At 37.5% G+C, this 27,926-nt stretch overlaps 1 protein-coding gene across 2 annotated transcripts in view; it reads left to right on the top strand.

Moving 5' to 3' along the window:
* Positions 1 to 27,926, top strand: part of RFC1 (replication factor C subunit 1) — a 73,631-nt gene that overhangs the window by 6,850 nt on the left and 38,855 nt on the right. For both annotated transcript variants that reach the window (XM_040238034.1, XM_040238033.1), the window contains exons 2-4: positions 6,630 to 6,758; positions 12,555 to 12,630; positions 15,398 to 15,520. In XM_040238034.1, coding sequence (XP_040093968.1) covers positions 6,630 to 6,758; positions 12,555 to 12,630; positions 15,398 to 15,520 — 328 coding nt within the window. The remainder of the gene's footprint in view (positions 1 to 6,629; positions 6,759 to 12,554; positions 12,631 to 15,397; positions 15,521 to 27,926) is intronic.

Here is a 27,926-nt window from a genome sequence, read left to right as displayed (position 1 = left end):
GCACATGCCTTCCAATGTGGGTGATGCAGGTTTGACTGCTGGTCCTCGAACTAGGATCCCGCATGTTGCAACTAAGCCCTGGTGCTGCAGCTGCTGAGCCCACACGTTCTGGAGCCCACAAGCCACAACTTGAGGGCCTGCATGCTGCAAAGAAGAGCCCATGATGGAAGATCCCCCAGGCAGCAACAGAGATCCTGTGTGCCCCAATTAAGACCCAACACAGCCAAGTAGATAAATAAATATTTTTTATAAAGTAAATGAAGCCCTAAATCAGGGCATTGCCAATAGAAACAAGAAGGAAGACAGCAGTAGTCAGGAGATTCTTAGATAGGTTGGTGAGGTGGAGGGTCAGAATGAGGAGGAAAAACAGCACCCAGTTTTCTGTTTTGAGTGAATGCTTGTGCTGTGCATTGAGGTGGGAAAGAGAAACAAGTACCCCCAAAATATGAGCTTGGTTTTGGATGTTATGAGTTGGAGGCATCTTTGGGGCATTTGGATAGAGGTGAGATCCAACCAGTCCATTCTGAAGGAGATCAGCCCTGGGATTTCTTTGGAAGGAATGATGCTAAAGCCGAAACTCCAGTACTTTGTCCACCTCATGTGAAGAGTTGACTCACTGGAAAAGACTCTGATGCTGGGAGGGATTGAGGGCAGGAGGAGAAGGGGACGACAGGATGAGATGGCTGGATGGCATCACTGACTCGATGGATGTGAGTCTGAGTGAACTCTAGGAGTTGGTGATGGACAGGGAGGCCTGGCGTGCTGCGATTCACGGGGTCGCAAAGAGTTGGACACGACTGAGCAACTGAACTGAACTGAAGATGACAGACTGTTTGGCTCCATGGATATGGAGCTCAGAGTTCTGGAGTAGAGACAAGATTTAGGAGCCTCAGGTGGCTCAGTGGTAAAGAATCCACCTGCTAAGCAGGAGATGCGGGTTCGATCCCTGAGTCAGGAAGATCTCCTGGAGAAGAAAATGACAAGCCACTCCAGTATTCTTGCCTGGAAAGTTCCATGGATAGAGGAGCCTGGCGGGCTTTAGTCCGTGAGGCCTCCAAGAGTGAGTCATGACTGAGCGACTAAACAGCAGCAACAGCAGCAGCAGTGTGCTTTTAAGCGGTACCTGATTTTGGGATGGATGTAAGTTGGCTTATGCAGTGTGAGTATGTGAATCAGAAGTTTTTAACTGAAGGTCCATGGAGAGCCATTAATAGGCTTTAGAGAAAAGCTGTGAAGAAGAGTATTATACTAAAAGTGAAAGTATTTTGTTTTTTGTAGCCACAATACTGTAATATGACAAGAGTACCATATGATAGAAGAGTCAACTTGAATAATTTTCCTGGGAAATAATACACAATAATATTAATACCTGCTTAAAATTCCTTAAAACAAAGAGCAGTAGATAAAGTCATGCCTACAAATTAATCTCAAAGTTTATTTTAATAAGCAATCTTTAAAAAAAAAAATCTACCATCAGTTTCATTTTACACAGTTAAGAACCGCTCTTTCTGAGCCCAGGTGTGAAGGTCAGTGACTTTAGAAATAACCACTCATGTGTTTAACCATTATTAATTAAGCATCTGCTTATCTGAGGTGCTGGCCCTGTACCTTGAGATACAGAGGTGAGTAAGATAGACAAGCCTCCTGTATGGAATTTATAGCAATGTGTTCGAACTCAGATTTCTATGACTGTCAAAAGTATCTCCTACTAATCATTTTGGGATCCATTTCACGTCTTACTCCTGTTCTTGAGGCTGTCTGTATTAGGTGCTCCTGGTGCTTTTACAGTTTTGTGATTAGCTCTGTCTTAGCACTGTTTTGTATTTAATTCTTCGTATACTAATTTGTCTCCCAGGTAACTTTATGAGGTCTTTTCCTGTTTGTGTCCTAAGTCCCTGGCATGGTGCCTGTCTGTAATCATATAAGGATCAAATGTATCAGGAATAATAAGGGAAAGGCCATATTGCTAGAATGGCTACTTTTGCTTAGATCCTGAGAGTTACCAGGATCTATCAGGGCTTCCCTGGTAGCTCAGTTGGTAAAGAATCTGCCTGCAATGCAGGAGACTCCAGTTCGATTCCTGGGTTGGGAAGATCCGCTGGAGAAGGGATGGGCTACCCGTTCCAGTATTCTTGGGCTTCTCTTGTGGCTCAGCTGGTAAAGAATCACCTACAGTACGGGAGATCTGGGTTCGATCCCTGGGTTGGGAAAATCCCCTGGAGAAGGGAAAGGCTACCCACTCCAGTATTCTGGCCTGGAGAATTCCATGGACTGTATAGTCCATGGGGTCGCAAAGAGTTGGACATGACTGAGTGGCTTTCACTTAGAATTATGGTAAAACTATGAGGAGGCAGTCGTGGTCAGGTAGAGAACTATGAAAGGAGTTTGGAGTCAGAGGACCAGGTTGCAGTCTGGTGTGCCATCTCTAATCCCCACGAGAGTCTTGTGAGGCGGGTGGCATCATGAAGAAACGGAGGGCCAAAGAAGTTAAGTAGTCCATCCCAAGTGCCTGCTGCCTGTGTGCTAAGTTGCTTCAGTCGTGTCTGACTCTTTGTGACCCCATGGATGGCAGCCCACCAGACTCCTCTGTCCTTGCGACTCTCCAGGCAAGAATACCGGAGTGGGTTGCCATGCCCTCCTCCAGGGGATCTTCCCCACCCAGGACTGAACCCATGTCTGTTACATCTCCTGCATTGGCAGGCAGGTCTCTTTACCACTGGCGCCACCTGGGAAGCCCCCAAGTGTCTAGTGAAAGTGAAAGTCGCTCAGCCATGTGACCCCATGGACTACACAGTCCATGGCATTCTCCAGGCCAGAATACTGGAGTGGGTAGCCTTTCCCTTCTCCAGGGGATCTTCCCAACCCAGGAATCAAACCCAGGTCTCCTGCATTGTGGCCAGATTCTTTACCAGCTGAGCCACAAGGGAAGCCCAAGAATACTGGAGTGGGTATCCTATCCCTTCTCCAGCGGATCTTCCCCACCCAGGAATCGAGCTGGGGTCTCCTCCATTACAGGCGAATTCATTACCCGCTGAGCTATCCGGGAAGCCCAAGTGTCTAATAGTAAGTGGCAAAGCTGACTAAAAGCTTATGTTTGTCAGACTTAATTCTACTTACTTATCTATAAAATGAAGATAAATCATTCTGTTTGCCTTTATACCTCATAGAATCGTCCAACGAGATAAATCTGTGTCCAGTAGCTATAAGTAGAAGTGTGAAAAACTTGTTGCTATTAGCTGTCTGTGCTAAAATCTGTTTTAATGTTTATGTGATTTTTGCCTAAATCTTTTGCTTTATTTGAACTGTCATGTTCAATTAATAACTATTTAAAAAGAAAGTAAGAGTTAATTACTACTCTTGATTTCCCCAAATAAAACTGTTTCTGTTACCATTTCTTTTAGAAGTGAAATCCTGGGACAAAGGGTATGCACATTTAAAATTTTGATAAGTTGTTGGATTGTCTTGGAAAGGTTATACCAATTTTTACTTTTATTAGCAGTGTAGTGTGTGAGAATCTGTTTCCCCACACCTTTGACATACCTGGGCATTATGAGTCTTTTAACACTTAGAAAAATAATCAAGTTCTAATTTATCTATTTGTCAGGTTGAGCATCTTTTATTATTTGGTTATTTGTATTTCTTTTATAATTTGTGTACTGGTAACTTTTATCCATTTTTTTCTACTGGATTATCTTTTATTGATTTGTAGGAGCCCTCTTATATATAATGTGTGGTAGATATTTTCACGTTAGTTATTTTTTAACTTTGTTTATGATATCTTTTATTTTTATGTAGTCAAATTTTTCTTTCTTAATGGGTAATTTCTAGTCTTGATGTTCTGCTTGGAAGGACTTCCCTTTGCTAAGATTGTAAAAATAAATTTACAAACGTGTTCCTTTTTCTACTCATACACTGAACAAGAATTGTTCTGTGCAGGTAAGAGTGATGTTTAGATCCATTATTTGGGAATTTGATTAGTCACTAGTGTTATTCTGTATTTCATGAAATCTTTAAAGACCTGGAATACCAGGTAGGGACTGTTAATAAAGAGTAAGGTAAAGTCATGGTATAAATTAAAGTCAAATTGGTGACCTTTTTCTCTTAGATGTTTATACACCAGATGGCTGCTCACTTTGGAGGTAACTCCTAAAAAAGTGTGAGTAGAATGACTTTCACTCCAATGAAAATTCTTTTTCAAAAGTTTAGATTTTTAGTAGATACTGAGTTAGGATCAGGATGCTGTAATTTAATTGTTCTGCTGCTGTCAGAGTATAAGGGCATGGGGAGTGGGAAAGTAGGGGAGAATACAGGGAAAGGAAAGGGGTTGTGAATAGGAAGAATTACTTAGGAAGAAAAGGTTGCAAAAATGCTTAGGATTGGCAGGGTGGTACAGACAAAAGTCAGAGAGCTCGGTGTTACCAATAGTTCCATTTCCTGAATTATATTTTGTTTTCTTTCTCTTTGTGGTTTTAAGTATTTGTGATTCCATCACAGATGGAAAACCACCACTGACTTTAAACTGATTATTAATGTTCAGTATTGAGCTGTGGTGCATGTGTGCGTGTATTTGAAAAATCACACTATTTGAAGACTCACTTGGTAATTTCAAAAGTGAAACTCCAATGTGAAACTCTCATTTCCTCCAGAGGCAATAAAGTAAGTAGTTGTCAGCCTCAAATTCAATTCTTTGCAAATTATACGGAAGACTGTGGCTTTCTGGCTTTCTTTATTATCTAGTTTTTCTTTAGCAACTGACACAAATGTCTCAGTTTCATAGCTGAGGTACCATTTTGCAAACAATAAATCTTAGATTTTATTAGGATGGATTTGTGACTTTTTTATATTAGGAAATTTACAGAAGAGGGTATAAACCAGGGAAGTCTGTAACCTTTCATGTCTGTGTACCTCGTTTATCTGTTTTCTTTATTGGCTTAACCACAAAGCTATGTGTTTCTGTGTTTGCAGAACACAGTTATTTGGGATTTTTGACATTTTAAGAGTGTGACAATTACTGCCTGGATCGAGGAAAAACATTGTTACCTTTTTTACACTTGACAAAGTACTTTTAACAGGTATTTTCCTCATTACAGTGGAGAGAGCTTGGAACAGGCAAAAAAAATTGAAGACTCAGGATTATAAGCATTGAGGATAGGAATAGGGAAAATAGTTCAACTGCCTCTTTGAACCCAGTTCTTTGAAATTCAGGTGCTAAAGTATCGTATTCTGTGTTCCTTATACCCTTCCTTTCCTGTGAGTAGAGAACTGTAGGTAGAGATGTTTCAGTGATATGGAGGGTTAATAGTGCATAAATGAGGGAGAAGGGAAGCTTTTTACTGAGTCAGAATTGTGATAGATGCATAATTAATCCTCATAAAGTGTAGGGAGTATTCGTCTCACTTTACTGATGAGAAAACAGATTAAAAGTCAAGGTCATACCTTGGTCCACTGGAAAGTGCTAGAGCAGAGATTCATACCAGGGATTTCTTACTCTAAGGTCTATCTATTACCTTTTCTCTACACCACAGTTTATTCAGAGCTTAAATCTAAAAGTCCGTCCTAAAGAACATCAATCCTGAATATTCATTGAAAGAACTGATGTTGAAGCTGAAACTCCAGTACTTTGGCCACCTGATGTGAAGAACTGACTCATTTGAAAAGACCCTGATTCTGGGAAAGATTGGGGGCAGGAGAAGGGGACGACAGAGGATGAGATGGTTGGATGGCATCACCGACTCAATGGACATGAGTTTAAGTAAACTCCGGGAGTTGGTAATGGACAGGGAGGCCTGGTGTGCTGTAGTCCATGGGGTCTCAAAGAGTTGGACACGACTGAGAGAGTGAATTGAACGGAAAATCTAAAAGCGTAGGAAGAATATGTATCATAAGAAAGATGAGTGATATTAATTATAAGTTACATTGTAAATGTTTTAGTATGATTAATTTGACAGAGTAATTGAAGCAAGTATAATCAAAAATTTTCCTTTGGAATTTGGAAAAATCATGTAAAGGGAAATAATTTCAAAGTTCTTAGTTATTAAGGTCTTAAATGATCAGGGTTGTAAGAGTTATTTTTCTCTCAAACTGGAGTATAAATTCCATAGGCAAGGATTATGTTCTTCAACTCTGTCTTTTCCCCTAGTGTGTCTACGATGATGGGGTATGTGCAGGCATAATCAATAAATGCTTGTTACTTGCCTCTTTTAAGTGTGCTGTTTTTAGCAAAAATTTCCTTTATTTTTGCCAGATTCTGAGAATTAAAATTACTTTTCATTAGGTACATTATTATTATTATTATTTTTGAATCTTTTTGCCTGTGCTGCTTAGCTTGTAGGATCTTAGTTCTCCAACCAGGGATTGAACCTGGTTGAATGGGGCCTTAGCAGTAAAAGCTCAGAGTCCTTACCACTGGGCCACCAAGGAATTCCCTAGACTCATTATTTTTAACTCAGGTAATCTTCTCAGTTAATTTTTGCATCTAGAAAGGATGCTGCTGCACACTTGGAACTATATCATTATGAAGACATGATTGAGAGTACACCAGTGTGTATGTAGAGTTGTTCCTTTTTACAATTGAAATTAGAATTTTGTGCAGTTAATATTTGTTTATGAATCTCCTTTTATGCTTCTAGGATATTCGAAAATTCTTTGGGGTTATACCAAGTGGAAAGAAACTTGTAAGTGAAACAGTAAAGAAGAATGAGAAAACAAAGTCTGCTGAAGAAACTTTAAAAGCAAAGAAAGGAATAAAGGAAATCAAGGTCGGTTTTCCAGATGCAATGTTGAATTGTATAAAATAAACTCAGTTCTGAGATTTGATATATTGAGAGCCTTATGTAAATATAAATTTCGACTCATTTAGCAGATGATAAGGTCTTACTTATTTCTAGTTAATATATCTTACTGTGTCTATAGTTTGGTATTTTCGTTAACTGTTTTAACGAAAACTTAACCAAAGTTTGCTCATAAAGACATAAGCTCCAGTGTTGGGCTTCTCGTGAAGCAAGGCTTTGGAGGAAAGCTTTATTCTTTTTCCTATCCTCCTTGGGCTTCAGAGAATTTAAGATATAATATCACTATGATAAGCAGGCAGTGGCGCCAATAGTGTATTTGAGTTAATATTGTTCCTCTTGGTGTAAAATGTGAGAATTTTGCAACTCTGCAGATCGGTTTACTACTACCCCACCCTTTATGCCGTAATTGGCATATGAATTATATCTATATGTTAATACTCCACATTCAATATAATAATTATTGCTCTAAACCAACGTTATTTTAAAGGAATTAACAGAGGAAAATTGCTTTGTGACTGCATATGGTGATTGATGTTAACTAGACTTATGGTCGTTTTACAATATATGTAAACATTGAATCATCATGTTGTACACCTGAAACTAATGTTACATGTCAATTATATCTCAGTAAAAACTTACTTTGTAAATAAGATAAAAATAATTAAACAATATTTTAAAAACATGTAAGAGTAAAATTACAAATGGATGTAATTAAACTGTCATTAAAATACCAATAAATTATAATTTAAACACATAAGTTAACTTTTTTTATTTCCTAAGTGAGACTAAAATAAAAATCTCAGTCTTCTGTTGTCAAAAAAAACCCCTAAAAACAGGAAGATTGATCTTTTGTACTTAACCATATATTGGCCACTTCTGGTGTTTTCATTTCTTATCAAAGATCTGAATTTCCATCTAGTATAATTTTCTTTAATTAATATATTTATTTATTAAATAAATGCACCCAGTCTTAGTTGCAGCACACAGGATCCTTTCAATCTTTGTTGGTAGCATGCAGAATCTTTAGTTGCGGCATGCAAATTCTTAGTTACTGCACGTAAAATCTAGTTCTCTGAGCAAGGATTGAACCCAGACCTCCTGCATTGGGAGCATGGAGTCTTAGCCACTGGACCACCAGGGAAGTCCCTTATACCATTTTCTGTAAATCTGAAGAATTTTCTTAAGCATTTCTTGTAGAATAGGCCTGTTGGCAGTGAATTCTGTAAGTTTTTGTTTATCTAAAAATGTCTTTATTTTGTCTCCATTCTTGATGTTTTTGCTGGATATAGAGTTTTGGATTGATAGTTTTTGTTTCAGCACTGTAAAGGTGTTCCATTCTCTTTTTTTGGTCTCCATTTTTTTCTGGTGAGCTGTTAGCAGTCATTTATATTGTTTTCTCTTGTATGTATTGTATTATTTTCTCATGCTGCTTTAAAAGACTTTATCTTTGAGTTTCAGCCTTGCCCATGGTGTACTTGGGTATAGTTTTCTTTTTTTTATACTGTTTAGGGTTTCTGAGCTTCTGAGTCTGTAAATTTATATATTTTTTTGAATTTGGTAATTTTTTACCATTATTTCTTCAAATATATTTCTGCTTTACTCTCTCCTCTTCTTATAGGAGAAGAGTCCTTATATATATACACACACACATCCATGCATATGCCCCCCCCACATATGTATATATATTAGAATTATGGAATTACACTACAGATAATTGAGGCATGTTGTTTAGTCCCTCAGTCGTGTCTGACTCTGTGATCCCATGGACTGTAGCATGCCAGGCTTCCCTGTCCTTCACTCCCAGAGTTTGCACAAACTCATGTCCATTGAGTCAGTGATGCCATCTAACCATCTCATCCTCTGTCATCCCATTCTCCTCCCACCTTCAGTCTTTCCCAGCATCAGGGTCTTTTCAGATGAGTTAGTTCTTCACATTAGGTGGCCAAAGTATTGGAGTTTCAGCGTCAACATCAGTCCTTCCAATGAATACCCAGGACTGATCTCCTTTAGGATGGACTGCTTGGATCTCAGTGCAGTCCAAGGGACTCTCAAGAGCCTTTCCAACACTACAGTTCAAAAGCATCTATTCTTCAGTGCCCAGCTTTCTTTATAGTTCAACTCTCACATCCATACATGACCACTGGAAAAACCATAGCCTTGACTAGACGGACCTTTGTTGGCAAAGTAATGTCTCTGCTTTTGAATATGCTGTCTACGTTGGTCATGACTTTCTTTCCAAGGAGTAACCGTCTTTTAATTTCATGGCTGCAGTCACCATCTGCAGTGATTTTGGAGCCCCCCAAAATAAAGTCTGACACTGTTTCCACTGTTTCCCCATCTATTTGCCATGAAGTGATGGGACCAGGTGCCATGATCTTAGTTTTCTGAATGTTGAGCTTTAAGCCAGCTTTTTCACTCTCTTCTTTCATCAAGAGGCTCTTTAGTTCTTCTTCACTTTCTGCTATAAGGGTGGTATCATCTGCATATCTGAGGTTATTGATATTTCTCCTGGCAATCTTGATTCCAGCTTGTGCTTCTTCCAGCCCAGCATTTCTCATGATGTACTCTGCATATAAGTTAAATAAGCAGGGTGACAATATACAGCCTTGACGTATTATTTTTCCTATTTGGAACCAGTCTGTTGTTCCATGTCCAGTTCTAACTGTTGCTTCCTGACCTGCATACAGATTTCTCAAGAGGCAGGTCAGGTGGTCTGGTATTCCCATCTCTTTCAGAATTTTCCAGAGTTTATTGTGATCCACACAGTCAAAGTCTTTGGCATAGTCAATAAAGCAGAAATAGGTGTTTTTTTGGAACTCTCTTGCTTTTTCCATGATCCAGTGGATGTTGGCAATTTGATCTCTGGTTCCTCTGCTTTTTCTAAAACCAGCTTGAACATCTGGAAGTTCACGGTTCACGTATTGCTGAAGCCTGGCTTGGAGAATTTCGAGCATTACTTTACTAGCATGTGAGATGAGTGCAATTGTGTGATGTTCTTTGGCATTGCCTTTCTTTGGGATTAGGATGAAAACTGACCTTTTCCAGTCCTGTGGCCACTGCTGAGTTTTCCAAATTTGCTGGCATATTGAATGCAGCACTTTCACAGCGTCATCTTTCAGGATTTGAAATAGCTCAACTGGAATTCCATCACCTCCACTAGCTTTGTTAGAAGTGATGCTTCCTAAGGCCCACTTGACTTCACATTCCAGGATGTCTGGCTCTAGGTGAGTGATCACACCATGGTGATTATCTGGGTCGTGAAGATCTTTTTTGTATAGTTCTTCTGTGTATTCTTGCCACCTCTTCTTAATATCTTTTGCTTCTGTTAGGTCCCTACCATTTCTGTCCTTTATTGAGCCCATCTTTGCATGAAATATTCCCTTGGTATCTCTCATTATCTTGAAGAGATCTCTAGTCTTTCCCATTCTCTTGTTTTCCTCTATTTCTTTGCATTGATCCCTGAGGAAGGCTTTCTTGTCTCTCCTTGCTAGTCTTTGGAACTCTGCATTCAAATGGGTATATCTCTCCTTTTCTCCTTTGCTTTTCTCTTCCCTTCTTTTCACAGCTATTTGTAAGGCCTCCCCAGACAGCCATTTTACTTTTTTGCATTTCTTTTTCTTGGGGATAGTCTTGATCCTGTCTTCTGTACAATGTCACAAACCTCCGTCCATAGTTCATCAGGCACTCTGTCTGTCAGGTCTAGTCCCTTAAATCTATTTCTCACTTCCACTGTATAGTCATAAGGAATTTGATTTAGGTCATACCTGAATGGTCTAGTGGTTTTCTCCACTTTCTTTAATTTCAGTCTGAATTTGGCAATAAGGAGTTCATGATAGGAGCCACAGTCAACTCCCAGTCTTGTTTTTGCTGACTGTATAGAGCTTCTCCATCTTTTGCTGCAGAGAATATAATCAATCTGATTTCGGTATTGACCATCTGGTGATGTCCATGTGTAGAGTCTTCTCTTGTGTTGTTGGAAGAGGATGTTTGCTATGACCAGTGAGTTCTCTTGGCAGAACTCTTATTAGCCTTTGCCCTGCTTCATTCTGTACTCCAAGGCCAAATTTGCCTGTTACCCCAGGTGTTTCTTGACTTCCTACTTTTGCATTCCAGTCCCCTGTAATGAAAAGGACATCTTTTAATTGACATACATCACCTATTCGTTTGAGGTATACAGCATGATAGTTTGATTTACACATATTATGAAATGATTATCACTCTGGGTTCAGTTAGCATCCATCATCTTATATACATACAGTGAAAGGAAGAAACGTTTTTTTCCTTGTGTTAAGAACTCTTGGGATCTGCTGTCCTAAATTTTCCTGTGTAGCATACAGCAGTGTTAACAACAGTCGTCATGTTATACATCACATTCCTAGCACTTCCTTATCTTAAACTGGAAGTTTTTAGCTTTTGACCACCTTCTTCCAGGTCCCCCTTTCCCCCAACCTCTGCCTCTGGTAACCATAGATCTGATCTCTTTTTTTATGAGTTCATGCTTTTTTATTTTTTGCTTTTGATTCTATGTTCAGTGAGATAAACAGTATGTGTCTTTCTCTGATTTATTTCACATAGTTAAATGCCTTCGAGGTCCCTCCACGTTGTTAGAAATGGTAGGATACCCTTATTTTTTATGGCTGAGTAATATTCATATATTCACAACTTCTTTATCCATTCTTCCATTGACTGACGCTTGGGTGTTTCTGTGTCTTGGCTTTTGTAAGTAATGCTGCTATGAACATGCGGGTGTAGATAACTTTTCAAGTTAGTGTTTTTTCTTCCTTTGGATATATTCTCAGAAGTTGAATGGCTACTCCTGTGGTAGTTAGTTCTATTTTTAGTTTTTTGAAAAACCTCCATACTGTTTTTCATAGTGGCTGCTCCAATTTACAGTTCCACCAGCAGTGCACAAGGGTTCCCTTCTATGCACATCCACCAGCATTTGTGATCTCTCTATCTTTTTGATGATGGGTCTGGCCTAGTCTTTAGGGTTTCTCAGGTGGTGCTCTAGCGGTAAAGAACCCGTGTGCCAGTGCAGGAGACCTGAGAGATGCGGGCTCGATCTCTGGGTTGGAAAAATCCCCGGAGAATGAAATGGCAACCCACTCCAGTATTCTTGCTTGGAAAATCCACATGGACAGAGGAGTCTGGCCGGCTACAGTCCATAAGGTCGCAAAGAGTCAGACACGACTGAAGTGACTTAGCAGCAGCAGCAGTAGCAATAGGCTAAAGAATAGGCCAGTGTGTGCGTGCATGCTACGTCACTTCAGTCGTGTCCGACTCTGTGCGACCCCACAGATGGCAGCGCACCAGGCTCCCCCGTCCCTGGGATTCTCCAGGCAAGAACACTGGAGTGGGTTGCCATTTCCTTCTCCAATGCATGAAAGTGAAAAGTGAAAATGCACAACCCCACAGACGGCAGCCTACCAGGCTCCTCCGTCCATGGGATTTTGCAGGCAAGAGTACTAGAGTGGGGTGCACTGCCGTCTCCATTCTTTAGCCTAATTAGGGCATTATTGACATTTGGGGTGAGATAATTCATTGTTGTGGAGGACTGTCCTGTGCATTGTAGAACATTTAATAGCATCCCTTATCTATCCATTATACACCTGTAACACCCCACCCCAGTATGACAAGTGAAAATGTTTCCTGTAGGGGCAGGGTTTCTCTGGTTGTGAACTATTGAGCTCAAGTCTAACGAGGAAAAAAATCGGTAAGTTATATAGGTTTTCTTGTATTCTAACTATACTGTGATGTTTATAGGTAAATAATTCTTGTACAGAAGATGAAATCAAGCCGAAGCACTCAAACAAGAAAAAGAGGATCATCTATGATTCGGGTAATATTTCTTTTCAGGCGTTTTCAAGTTTAAAAATTTTCATTTTGTATCTGTTAGAGCTGATGTTCTGTATAATGTTAATAGGTGCTGTGAGAAGAGGGCTCTGTGTTCAAGAAAAATTGAAAACAACTTTTATTATACTACAGGATTTATCAGAGCTGAAATATGTTAATAAAGTTTTGTTACGTGGAGATGTGGTATATATGGCGTGTCTGAAACTTACTTTGAATATGCTAAAGTGTTTGTATTAACTTCTCTTTCAGCTGAGGTTCTTGGAAACTGAATTTGAAAAAGAGTGCCATAAAATGTTGCTTTACAAACAAAGATCTAAAACTTCATTTTTGTCCTTTTGATTTGGTCCTTTTTTATTGCAGTTAAAAAGGAACAAACACACTTTAAAAACTTTGACTATAAGATTGACTTGAAAAATATGAGGGTTGGGGTTCTGACACCCCTTGCAGTTGAAAATCTACATACAACTTTTGATTCCCCCAAAACGTAAATACTAATAGTCTACTGTTGATTAGAAACCTTGCCAATACCATAAACTGTCAGGTAACACATATTTTGTATGTTATATGTATTTATAGTGTATTCTTGCAATAAAGTAAGCTAGAGAAAAGAAAATGTTATTAAGGGAATCTTAAGAAAAATACATTTACAGTGCTGTACTGTATTTATTGATACTATAAGTTTATGTCATCTGTTTACAAGATGAATCTCAGTACCTACATTAATATTGTCTAATATAATACAAAATACTCCAGATGTTACACATATTACTACACTCTATTATAATACAGATGTAGATGTTATACATATTACTAACTCTTGACATCAGAAATGAAGAGATAATGTGAAAAGGAAATTCATATTTACAGGTATAACAATTCATGCATTGATAATGAAGAAGCAGCAGTATGACAGTTTTATGGTAGCCTGGTGTAATTGATAGGATTGCTTCATGATAGCCTAGCCTATGCAATAATGAATCTGTTAACAAAATTTTGGCATACAGCATGACTAACACTGTCATATTCATAATACAGTATTGGAAACATTGTTACATAAAAAGAAAATCCACTTACCTGTTACTGATAAACAGGCTGTTATGCAGTTTACCCAGTTACAGAGAGGCATACTTTATAGTAGTGTAATTCTTTGAAAGCAATAAGACAGAAAACTAATACAGATTAATTTTATATTAGAGATCACCTTATACCTATGTAGATATATTTCATGCATTCATGACATACCTTTTTCTTTTTTTTTTAGTATTTCTAAGCCATGTGGTTTGTCTTTTTTTTCAAATTGTTGCAAATCTCCAAAATTTTTTCAACATATTTATTTGAAAAAAATCTGTGTAGAAGTGGACATGTGCAATTTAAACCTATATTCAAGGGTCAGTTGTATTTTTTAAGATAGGGAGCATACATTTTTATGCGTGCCTTTTATGGTATGCTAAAATAATGGTAAAAGTTTTAGATTTTGAGTTTTTTGGAGAAGATCTATCCAGTATGAATTCTTAAAATTAAAATTAAGAATGTAACCTAAGGAAGCATTTATAGATTATCAGGATTTTGACAGTGATAGCAAAGGTTCTAAAAGTACTTGAATGTTTATTGTGAGTCTTTTACTGCCGTATATAATAAAGAATTTGAAATAAGTACATATCCCTATTCCCCAGAAGTTTCCATCTTTTGGGACAATGGAAATATAATTGATACATTTTAGAACTGTATGAGACAGGATTTATAAAAGCATGGTGAGAGGAAGAGGCAGGACACTGAAATTTCTGAAACTTCTGAAATTTGTAACAGACATATACTAGGTATTTGTACTTTGTCTTGATTTGTATTTAAGTTCTCTGGGTGATTAGACTGTGGTAGACAGAATAATGTCTCCTAAAAATGCCCATGCCCTAGTTACTGGAACCTGTGACTATGTTCGGTTGTATGGGGTGACATTAAAATTACAGGTGACATTGATGTAGGGAGATTCTCTGGATGGGCCCAGTGTAGTCACAAAGAAGAGGAAGGCAGAAGAAGAGGTTTAGACGTTGACTGTGGAAGGAGGTCAGAAAACTGGAGAGATGGCAGTGTGAGAAGGCCTTGGCCTAATGCTGCAGCCTTTGAAGATGGAGGAAGGGAGGGGCTCTGAGCGGAGGAATGCTTGCAGTCACTAGAAACTGGAAAAGGCAAGGAAATGGATTCTTCTGTATAGTATCCAGAAAGGATCACAGCAGTCCTGATGCTTGATTTTAGTCCAGAGACCTAAGTTGGATTTCTAACCTCCAGAACTGGGAATAATAACATTTGTGTTGTTTTAAGCGAGTAAGTTTGTGTTGACTTACTACTGCAGCAGTAGAAAGGCTTAACCACTGGGTAGTGATAATCTATCAGAATTTGAAAAAGAGATTTATTTGGAAAAGAATCTTGAGGAATTGATTAATAATAATCACTTTAAGGTAATTCCTTGGTAGTCTAGTGGTTAGGACTTTTGTGCTTTCACTGCTGTGGGCTTGGGTTCGATCCTTGGTTGAGCTAAGATTCCACAGGCTGTGTTTCATGGCAAAAAAATAAAAGCAAACTGTATGGGGATAGAGTGGGAGGGAGGTCCAAGAGGATATATGAATATGGCTGATTCACTTGTGTTAGCAGAAACTAACACAATGTTATAAAGCAATTATGTATTCCAATAAAAAATTAAAAGCACACTATATTAATACTATTTCTTTTCAAAGTTTTTATTTTCCTGTTTTATTCAGATTCAGAATCAGAGGAAACAGTACAGGTAAAAAATGCCAAAAAACGACCAGAAAAATTGCCACTGTCTTCTAAACCTGCTAAAATCCAACAGCAGGATCCTGTTACCTACATTTCAGAAACAGGTAAGGGCACTAAATATGTTTGTTTTCGAGAGAAGTGCACTATGTATTGTGTTCTTGAGCTTCTCTTGGTAGCTAAATGTATCTCCTTCACACTTTGAACTGAACTTCAGTTGCCTTTTTCTCTGTGTAGAATTGTCCTTACTAGGGGAAGGCTGTAATTATCCTTGGCATTTCCTGTGAGTTGAGGGCCAATAACAGGATAGTTGTTTCTTGGAATTTTTTTTTAAAGTGCTCCGTATCAAACCATATATGTTGATACTATGTCTTGAATCATATATTAAACTCTTATTGGATTGTTTAAAAAGTTTGGTGTTTTTTTTTTACCTTTTTAAGTCATAACAATCTTAAGTATATAATGACTATGCAAATTTGTGCCTTCTAATCTATAATCTTGTGACTTGAATTCCTTATATTCTCTGATGACCCTAAAGATTTAATAGTGGCTTTAAAAATATGCTTGTTTTTGTGTTTATATTTATTTGATCTATTTTGAGTGGTCCAAAAACAAGACATTTATAAATGTACACTAATCTTAAGATGTCATAGTATAAATAATGTCATAGTATATAAATAATTGCAGTATTCTTTTATAGTGAGAGGCCCTGAATTACATTGCCATCTTAGGGAAAAAAACACTTAGGAGGGATTTATTATAAAGTCATTTTGATCTGAGCATTGTTAACTCCTAGAGGACACTGTCTTCAAATTCACGGAGCCTGTTGAATCAGTTTCTAATAAAAATGCTTGGGGGCCATGAGAGCATCTGATATACCTCATTGGTTTGTTCATCTTGAAGAAAACCTGCCAGCATTATTTGTAGCACTCAGCTACTTGTGTTGCCAGTGAAGTGAATACACCTGGTTTGAAGAGATAGGGTAAAAACCACATAATTATTTTGGGACAGCATGTTGCAACTTACATTCAACAGGCTTTTATTGATTGTCTTTTCCATCCTGGTTACTAGGTGCTGGGGCTATAAAGGTAGGAGTATAGACTCCTAAGTACTGCAGGACTTGCCTGAGGCTGCCGTATGCACCAGTTAGGGAGAGAGCTTAATGGAGAGGGTAGGATTTGGTCTAATCCTTGGAGGATGAGCAGGTGATGGAGGGAAAGAATATGTCTGGTTGTTGTTTAATCTCTCAGTTATGTCTGACTTTTGCTACCCAGTGGACTATAGCCTGTCATGCTCCTCTGCCCAAGAGATTTTCCAGATAAGAATACTGGAGTGGATTGCCATTCTCTTCTCCAGGGGAATCTTCCTGACCCAGGGTCAAACCCACGTCTCCTGCATTGGCAGGCAGATTTTTTACCACTGAGCCACCAGGGAAGCCCGTCTGGTTAATAGGATGGGATTATTTAAGACACAGCATCCAGTACGAGGCTTGATATGTTCGTAGGACCCCAAAGAGATTGCTTGCCCACATGATGAGAAATAATGAGTGGTATATGAGGCCAATTTAGGGAAGACCTTGAAAACTAGATGGAAGAATTTAGTTTAACGTACAGGGAAAATGGAAAAATAATAATTGAGGAGGCTGAGACTCTAAGAGTAATCTATGAGTGAAGGAATAAGTATTTTAAAGAGGTAGCAATAGTAAGGGACTGATCTATAAACATTTGAGACGTGAGTTATAGATTAGGTTTTTGGATTACCTGTGGTTCAGCCATGCTGTCTATGATTTACTATTAGGATGATTGGAAAGTTGATGTTATTATCCTGCTTATGTTTAATTTTTTTTATTTTCTAGCATCAACTTTATTGAGATAGAATTCACATATCCTACAATTCACCTTTCATGTTTTAGTGTTACTGGAATTTTATTATTTATTACATGTTTGAGCTGGTACTTGAGAGCATGAAGGTACCCATGGTAGATAAATTGGTCAGTAAGTAGGGAATGAAACAGGAATGAAGTCCTTGTGTTATAGAAAGAAGCTGAAAGAAGCCCTGCCTGGGAGGATACATCCTTGGTTCCTGTCTAACTCTAAAGGGCTAAAGGTCAGTGACTCTGCCTCCCTTTCTGTAAAGCAGAAACTCTTAATTGAATAGGACTGTTGGGACAACTTAACAGGGTGATGCACATGAGAGGGAAAACTAAAAACAAAAGAAGCCCACAGATGAGCTTTGCAGGCTCTCTGAAACATTTGCATATTTGATAAAGTTGTTCAAATACCAAAGGGAAAATGTAAGTGGCATGAGCATATTTCTATAACATTTTTTGTAAGCTGAGATGTTTCTTCACTATGGCTTGTGGCAGGTTGACTTTTGAACCTGTTTCGTTGCTAAATAATCTGCTCAGGCATGTTGTGCAAATGCAGTCTTCCATTAAAGGGCCCCCTCTTAACATCTAGCCACCTTTGTCAAGTTTTAAATATGTGGAAGAGATACTAAAACCAGTTAAGGTGATAGGTTTATTATGTAACTGAAGGTGGTGTGATCAGGCTTTCCAGTGACACTCTGAAAACGTCAAAGTTGGCAGACAGCAATGGCCTTCAACCGGGGATCAAGGCTATCCTTATCTTGTGATTTTTAGAGGTCAGACAATTTAAGCTCTGGTCACAGATTTTTTTTAACATGGGACTGTTTATTTCAGACCAGGTATTTTTGAATATTATTTTCTAAGGAGATAACTGACATCTTATCTGAAAATTTTATGACCATTAGACAGTATTTATGTCATTCTGCCAAGGGTATGTGCATGTGAAAGTGAATGTTGTCTCCTGGTTTTATCAAAGAATCTTGGGGTACAACGTATCCATTTAATACGATGCTATTATATAGTTTTCTGCTTTTTCTTAGAATTGAGATATAGGAAAGAAGCTAACTTTTTTTTTTTGCCTATTTTATCTTTTCATATTTTTTTATACCTTCGAATGATAGCTGAATAGGAGAAAGATAAGCCCTTTTCCTTCCCTTCATAAAAGAGAATGAGACTGTTAAAAAGAATTCTGCAATAAAATTAGCATAATGAGATCAGAAATAAAATGAGTTTGTAAAACAGAAAAGTGCAGCTTGAACTAAATGTGAAATTTCTTGACCACAAAATAATCTTTTTATTCATTTTTAAAGCTAAATCTATAATTATGAATAAACATATTATAAATATAAACATTTATCATAAATAAAATATGTGTGGTAATAATAGTTTACAAATAAAAATTCTAACCTAAAATTGTTTTTATTTTATTCTTTTTGGAGTTTGGAGCTTCTTGTGGAGAATTATATTACTCAGTTTTAATAACCTATTAATTCCTAAAGAAATGATTTTGCTTTACTATTCCATATTTTATCTTTTATAAATCAACTTTTTTTTTTTCTTATAGTATAGCATGTATAGTGATTAAGAGCATGAGCTCTTGAGTTAAACCTCCTACTGCCTGGGTTAAACCTTCATTTACCTTCCCTATGTCCTAGTTTCCTTGTTTGTAAAATGAGGGTATTACTAGTGCCAGTATCAGGGGCTTTTGTGCTTGATCAAATTAGATAATGCTTGACAAGCACTTAAAGTAGGCTCTGGTACATATGAAATGTTTAGTAAGTATTAACTGTTATTCTTATATTTTGACTTGATTGTTTACCTACATCTGCCTTTAAAGATTATGCTAAAGACATTTGCTTTTGCTTAGGTATTTAGGGCTTCTTTTGATTATATAACTATGCTTTAGAAATTTAGAAATTGTATTTGACCCACTTATGTTATAGATGCTCTCTGACCAATGTAGGAACATGTGTCTATGGAGCACTTGAAATGTGATTAGTCCAAATGGAAAAGGTGGTATGTGTGAAGTATAGATTTCAAAGACTTTTAAAAAAGATATATTATCTTATTAAAAATTTTTTAGCATCAGTTACATGTTGAAATCATCTGAATATTTTTGGATAGATGAAATATATTGTTAAAGTTAATTTCATCTGTTCCATTCTACTTTTTATTCTTTCTACTTTTTAAAATGTGGATCACGTTTTATTTCTGTTGCATAGTGCTTTATAAACAATGAGAAATATATTTAGGAAATAACAATACTTTAGAAAATAACCTACTTAACCTACTTCAGGTGCTTTTGTTCGTACTATCATATGAGTCTTTAGGCTATATTATTATACAGATCTTTAGGCTTATCATTTAGCTCCATGACATACTTTTCATCATCACTTTGACTAAACTTATCTTCTATTACTTACTGATTTCTAAAGTACTTTAACTACATTAGTTTCCCAGATTACAGGAAAGGGAAAAAATTCTTTATGTTATACATATCTTCATAGCAACTGTTGACTGTAGTGGGATGTTTTTGAAGGTTGATAAAAATCCAGAGTACTGGGTAAATATATTTACTTTTAGCTGTTTAATGAAGTGAGAGACCTTGAGTTTTGTTTGGTAAAAGGTGACCTTTTATTATGCAATTTCATCAGGAGCTGTGGGTGTTTGCTTGAAAATAGTGAGGGTTTTCTGTGTCTTGAGAATTGTTTATGACTGGTAATTAAAAAAAAATAAATTTTTTTAAAGTATAGTTGATTTGCAGTGTTGTATTAGTTATAGATGTACTGCAGAGTGAATCAGTTATGCATATGCATATATCTACTCTTTTCTAGATTCTTCTCCCATATAGGTTATTACAGAGTATTGAGTAGGGTTCCTTGTGCTATACGATAGGTCCTTATTTGTTATCTATTTTATATATAGTAGTATGTATATGTCAATGCCAGTCTTCCAGTTTATCCCCCCCTCCTTTCTCTATCTGTGACTCTTTCTGTTTTGTAAATAAGTTCGTTTCTTTTTCTTTTAGGTTCCACATATATGCAGTGTCATGATATTTGTTTTTCTCTGTCTGACATACTTCATTCAGTATGACAGTTTCTAGGTCTACCCGTGTTGCTGCAAGTGGCATTATCTCATTCTTTCTCATGACCGAGTAATATTCCGTTGTATATATGCACCACACATTCTTTATCCACTCCTCTGTTGGTGGACATTTAGGTTGCTTCCATGTCTTGGCTTGTGTATAGTACTACAATGAATATTGGGGTGCATGTCCCTTTTGGAATTAAGATTTTCTCTGGGTATATGCCCAGCAGTGGGATTGCTGAATCATACAGTAGTTCTATACTTAGTTTTTTTGTATCAGTTTACATTCCTAGCAACAGTGTAGAAGACGTCCCTTTTCTTTACGCTCTCTCCAGCATTTATTATTTGTAGACTTTCTGTTAACGGTCATTCTGACCTGTGTGAGGTGATATCTTGTTATATTGTAGGTTTGATTTGTATTTCTCTAATAATTAGTGATGTTGAACATGTTTTCATATAATTTTTAGCCATTTGTATGTCTTTTTTGGAAAAATGTCTATTTAGATCTGCCCATTTTTTGATTGGGTTTGGGTTTTTTTTTTTTTTTTATTGAGCTGCATGAACTGTTTGTATATTTTGGAGATTTAATCCTTTGTTGGTTTGTTTGCAAATATTTTCTCCCATTCTGTGAGTTTTTATGACTGGTAATTTTTAGTGAGCACATAATTCCAGAGGCAAGTGCTCTTACAGTTGTAATTATTTGGGGAACACTAAGTGGGAAAAAATTGGGAATGTGGTGGTCTCCAGATTTACCAGGCAGTATCCATGACTTGGGGAAATAGCAGTAGAAAATATTACTGGAGATGTATGTGCTAATTTTTAATGACCTATAACTTTGTGTACCGGATAAATGGAAATGGATTTTATATAGGATAGAGACCTTCTCTTAGACTTTTCGGGAAACCCAGCATGACTGAGACAGAATTTCTTTGAAGTGAGAGGAAACTTAAGAATTGTATTTCTTTCATTATACTTGTTCAAAAACTAATATTGATTTGTGCACTAAGACTATAAAAGAAACTAGGTTTAGGTTTTAGAGGATGAGTATTTACATTAATATTATTTAAAATTATCTAACACATTCTCACTGAAAAAGAATTAATTCAAATATAAAACATTCCATTCCTTCATCCATCCCTTTTGCCTTACATAGCTATATAAATTTAAACTATATAATATGAAAGAAAGAAAGTGAAGTCACTCAGTTGTGTCTGACTCTTGCGACCCTATGGACTATAGCCCCCCATGTTCCTCAATCTGTGGGATTTTCCAGGCAAGAATACGGGAGTGGGTTGCCATTTCCTTCTTGAGGGGATCTTTCCCACCCAGGGATTGAACTCAGGTCTCCCGCCTTGTAGGCAGACTCTTGACCATCTGAGCACCAGGGGACAGATAAAAAAATATATATATAAAATATATATGTACATATATACACACATGTATATGTATTTGAGAGCAGCATCTTATAACATTTCTGTAGCTTGGTTTTTCAAAATTTAATGTCTCCCTCCCTTCCTCCTTTCTTACTAACTTTTCTCTCCTCCTTCCCTCCCCACCTGCCCCAGCCTCTCTTTCTTTCAATACAGAAAGATCTATATCTCATTCTTTTAAACTTCTGCATTTAATTTAATAGTATGCATTTACTTTTTCTCATACTCTTATTTTGGATATTGGATTATTATATGAATATCCTTGTTTATGCTTCATTGTAAGAGAACATATCTAACTATCAACAAGTGGGCAGTTCATAATGAAGAATATGATCACTTAAAAGAGAGTAGTAGGACTTCCTTGGTGGTCCAGGGGCTAAAACTCTGTGCTCCTAATGCAGGAGGCCTGGGTTCGATCCCTGGTCTGGAACTAGATCCACATGCTCAGACCTAGTGCAGCCAAATAAATAAAATTTTTTTAAAAATAGTATTTAAGATTTAGTGGTATTCATTTTTAAGGATGTAGTTCATCCACCTATATTATGAAGGATAGAATGGGGCTCTACTCTTTGATTCTTAGGTCCAAAAAAGGAACTTTACATTTATTCTCATTAAATTTTTTTCTGAAGCTCTTGACATTTTTATCTTGATTCCAGGCTTTTGTATTCTGATTCTGTCATCTATTTTTAAAATTTTAAATTTGAATACTTTTATTGAACAATATTAAATTCTTTGGACTCCTCTGGTGGTCCAGTGGCTAAGACTCCACACTCACAATGCAGGGGGCTGGGGTTTAATTCCTGATCTGTGAACTAGATCCCACATGCTGCAACTAAGAGTTCACATGCTGCACCTAAAGATCCCATATATCCTAAGACCTGGTGCAGCCAAATAAATATTTTAAAAATGTTAAACTCTCACTAATTTATTTATTTAACAAATGTGATGGTTCACCATATATGCCCAACCGTATACTGGACAAGCTATAAAACAGGTAAGAGAATAAAGTTCTGTCCTATTTTCAAGGGGTTATAAACTATTAGGTTATCTCTTAAATACTATAAATTATAATGTAAGGAAACAATTAACCGTGATAGAAATATCTTCCAAGGATATTTGGGCATGAGAGAAATTGCTTTTATTTTGGAGGTTCAGGAAGCATTCCCTGGGAGAGAGATTCAATTTGTAAACTTTCATAGATTTACTGAAACTAGATTATTACTACCTAGTATTGTGTTATCCCTTGTATTTTCTTAATTATAGCATCATCTGTGTAGGAATCTTTTACTCTGCTTGAAACCCCTGTGTCCACAGTGAGAGGCGGGGGAGTCCGACCATAATAATGTTAACATATGTTTTGTCTCATATGGTATTGTAAATTTTTTTCAAAGCAGTGTTTTACAGACTTCATGAACAGAATAACATCATTATATGGCTTGTGTTTTCTGTCTGTCTCATTGATCTTTAAAACTACCTTATATTCAGGGCTGACTTACCTTAGGAAAACTTACTTTCGCAAGAATCAACTTTCAAACCATTACACAAACCTTCACTGTGGATGAATTCTGTAGTTCTTTGGATGTCCCCATCCACTTTTTTTTTTTTCATACCTTCCAATTTGATGAACCTGTCTGTGTACATTTTCTGGATCACTAGTAAAATGCAGGAGATGCAGGAGATACAGGTTCGATCCCTGGCTCAAGAAGATCCCCTGGGGTAGGAAATGGCAACCCTCTCTAGTAATCTTACCTGGAGAATTCCATGGATGGAGGAGCCTGGTGGGCTGTAGTCCACGGGCCAAAAAGAGTTGGACATTACTGAGTGACTGAGCGCACGAGTGTACACACACAAAGAAACCTTTTTCAAAATGGACATGATCCATTATCAGCGCCCTGGATACAGCTTTTCAGTTTCTTTTGAATAGCTGTTCAATTACTTGTGAATTTCAGAAACCACTGTTGCTTATCTTGTATTTTTCCATTTTGCCATAAATCAGTACTTCTTAATCAAGGGTGATTTTGCCTCCCAGGGGAACTTCAGCATATCTCGAGTGCTATTTTTGGTCATCACAGCTGGTGGATCCTGTAGCATCCAGTTGGTAGAGGCCAGAGATGTTACTAAACATCCTAGGATGCAAAATGTCAATAATGCAGAGGTTAAAAACCCTGCCATGGCCTATCAGAAGACAGTTTTGGTAGATTCTTTGTTGAAATCCAGACATCCCTGTTTCTAGTATTCTTCTCATCTACTAGTCCTATAACTCAAGGAATAAATGATGGCTTAGGCCAGTGTAGTGTAGTGTCAGTGAATTCTCTGCTTCTATTAAATACTTTAAGTTTTTTAATTGAAGTATGGTTGATCTGCAATGTTGTGTTAATTTCTGCTGTACAGCAAATTAATTCAGTTATACATATATGTACATTCTTTTTCATATTTTTTTTCCATCACAGTATATTGATTATAGTTCCCTGTGCTATACAGTAGGACCTTGTTGCTTATCCATTCTGTATGTCATAGTTTGCATCTGCTAACCCCAAACTCCCACTGAAGCCCTCTCCACCTCTGTCCCCTTTGGCAACCAGTTTATTCTCTGGAAGTCTGTTTCTGTTCTGTAGATAAGTTCATTTGTGTCTATATTTTAGATTCCACATGTAGGTTGTATCGTACAGTATTTGTCTTTTTCTTTCTGACTTCACTTAGTATGATACTCTGTAGTTGCGGCCATATGGCTGCTGATGGCATTATTTTATTCTTTTTTATGGCTGAGTAGTATTCCATTGTATATATGTACCACATCGCCTTGATCCATTCTTCTGGCACTGGGCGTTTAGGTTGTTTCCATGTCTTGGCTATTGTGCATAGTGCTGCTTTGAGCATTGGGTAGGGATGGGGGTGTGAACATATCTTTTTGAATTATAATTTTGTCTGGATATATGCCCAGGAGTGAGATTGCTGGGTCATGTGGTAGTTCTGGCTTTTTAGTTCTTTGAGTAACCTCAATACTGTTTTCCATATTGGCTGCACCAGCTCACATTCCTACCACAGTGTACAACGTCCTCTTTTCTCCACCCCCTCTCCAGTATTTGTTACTCATAGACTTTTTAATGATGGCCATTCTGACTCGTGTGAGGTGGTACCTCATTGTAGTTTTGATTTGCATTTTTGTCATAATTCACAGTGTTGAGCACCCTTTTCATGTGCCTGTTGTTTTAGTTGCCAAGTTGTGTCCAACTCTTTTGTGACCCCATGGACTATAGAGCCTGCCAGGCTCCTCTGTCCATGGGATTTCCCAGGCAAGAATACTAGAGTCGGCTGCCATTTGCTTCTCCAGGGGATCTTCCCAATTCAGGAATTGGACCTGCATCTCCTGCATTCACAGGTGGATTCTTTACCACTGAGCCACCAGGAAAGCCTGCACGTGCCTGTTTGCCATCTGTAAATACTCTCATTTTGAACTATTCTTGATATTGATGCATAGAATTGTCACAAAGCCTTTCTGATTCTATTGTAGTTGGGAATTTGCCTTTCTCATTTTGAAATTAGGACTCTACTTCTCTTTAATCTTTAGAGACTTCTTTCATTTTATGTCATGATTCACAGGTCACTGATACCTTTTAGCAATTTTTATTCATAGATTTATTTTGACTAAAGCATCATTATAAGAGCTAGATGCTTTTTAAAATATATAAATTTATTTATTTTAATTGGAGGCAAATTACTTTACAATATTGTATAGATGCTTTCTTAAAATATTTTTTGCCTACTTTGCCCTTCATTCCTCTTTCAATATTTGACCTAAAAAAATTTAGTGGCATATGGAGAGGGAGAATTTAAAAGGACATACTGAATAGTGAAGCACTAGAGTATCTGGAATGATCATTTGTGTGAAGCATCTCCAAAAATGAACAGACTGTTGTTTATTATCGTGACATGTATTTTGTTGTCAGGCACTTGTGAAACTGTGAGAGACGCAGGATTGTATTCCAAAATGCTAAGTAGGATTATGTCATGAAAATGTCAGTAAGTACTAATAAAACAATATACAGGTGATTTATGCTTAGTTGTTACACCGAAACCACAGTCATTCCGTTCTCTCCTGTGCAGGGATTTGGAGCGTGAATGGAAGCGGGGAGTTGCATTGCTGAACCACTCCCTTAATGCTTCTGGTCAGTCAGGTTTCCTTCTGTAACTGGTTTCACGCCTTAGAAGCTCTGGAAAATGTACCTGTGGCCAGTTGTCCAAGGCTTCCTTCCCCTAACTCCAAACCTCCTTTTTCTTTTCCTGAGAGATGCAGTGGAGATGGAGGAAGGAGGCGAGTACGGAGTAAAGTATTCCGCTTTCTTCTCCAGTGTTGTGCTTTCTTAGAAATTGAAACCAGCTGGTACTTTCCATGGACTGTTATTCCTGCTGTGGTGGGGACTCTGTGGTAGATAACATCACAGCACAAGTCAGTGCTTTTATCTCTTGAGGATAAATGTCATTGCTTACCTACCTCACTATATACCTCATGGATTATTAAATATTTTTATTCTTAAAATATAACTGACTCCATTTGATTGTAAGAGGATTTATTAGTAAAGAATCATGATATCTTTAATTTCTTGATTAAAGATGATCAGTCTCAGTTTTATTTCATTATACTGAGAGCTATCTGATTCACCACAGAATATCTGATTCTCACACTCCTTAAGTTTTGCAGAGGTGGTATGTGTAATTTCTCTTCTATCCACTTAATTGACAGATATTTATTGAAGATTTGAAATATGCATGAATCTTTCTCTTTGTCTATAACCAGAGTTACTGCTGGGATTTTTGACTCATGGAGGTATTAAAAAAGAACTTAATAGAAAAAAAGCTCTAAAGACTCAGATTCCCTTTTTAGCTTTTTACTTGTTGCAAAATAAATTATTTTAAATCTCTGTAACCAGATTCTCTAGCATGGTCTCCATTAATTTGGTTTCTATGTGTTTTACACTGAAGGGAAAAAAATCAGAATCCCAAACTCTGAGCAGTAGGAACATCAGAATTAGATTTTTCTAGAGAGCTGCACATTATTTTCTTGCTCTTTCATTTGTTACCCTTTTAAATAAATGAATGTATCTAACTCAGAGTGGCAAAGCAATCTTCTTTTCTAGGCAGTTCCTCTGCTGTGTATTGGATAATGCTAGTTTACGTGGTGACTGTTACCATGTTTGAGGTTATGTTGTATATAAATAAAAATAAATGGTGTTTTTGAAAGGAGTCAAATATCCTGGGGGGAGATTCTGAGTGTTCAATTGCCAAATTTTCAAGTAGGTCATAGAAATTTGACTTAGAGTTATCTATCACTACTTTATTATAAGTTTCTGGGAAGAAGAGAACACAGTTTTGCCTTTGGCTTCTGACAAGGCAGAACAAATTTAGGTTCATTAGAAAACAAGAATAAATGTTAAAAAAAGAAAACAAGCATAACTTTATTTGGCATGTTTCATCCCTATACACTGTGTAGAATTGTAAAATACTTATTTTACCTGAGGTTGGTCATAACACCACCTGTTAAATGATGGTCTTTGTCAAGCAGCTAGTTGCATTGTTCTAATCCCTGGCCTTTTTTGCCTTCTAGAACTTCATAATATTTTGGTATAGCTTTTGAAATATCTAGGAGGAGCCTGGTGGGCCGCTGTCCATGGGGTTGCTCAGAGTTGGACACGACTGAAGCCACTTAGCATGCATGCATGCATTGGAGAAGGAAATGGCAACCCACTCCAGTGTTCTTGCCTGGAGAATCCCAGGGATGGGGGTGCCTGGTGGGCTGCCGTCTATGGGGTCGCACAGAGTCGGACACGACTGAAGCGACTTAGCAGCAGCAGCATCAGGGCCAAAAGAGTTTTAGGGGGTTTCCCAGGTGGCATTAGTGGTAAAGAGCCCACCTGCCATTGCAGGAGACAGAAGAGGTGCAAGTTCAATCCCTGGATCGGGAAGGTCCCCTGGAATAGGAAATGGCGCTCCACTTGAGTATTCTTGCCTGGACAATCCCATGGGCGGAGGAGCCTGGTGGGCTACAGTCCATGGGGTCCCAAAGAGCTGGGCAAGACTGAGCACGTGAGCACAAAGGGATCTTAAGCTGGCTAGTTGAGAAGTCATCAGGTA

Source organism: Oryx dammah, unplaced genomic scaffold (assembly GCF_014754425.2).
Source record: "Oryx dammah isolate SB20612 unplaced genomic scaffold, SCBI_Odam_1.1 HiC_scaffold_3, whole genome shotgun sequence".
Lineage (NCBI taxonomy): Eukaryota > Metazoa > Chordata > Mammalia > Artiodactyla > Bovidae > Oryx > Oryx dammah.
The sequence above is the reverse complement of the archived record's forward strand: the minus strand, read 5'-3'. Positions and strand labels throughout refer to the sequence as shown.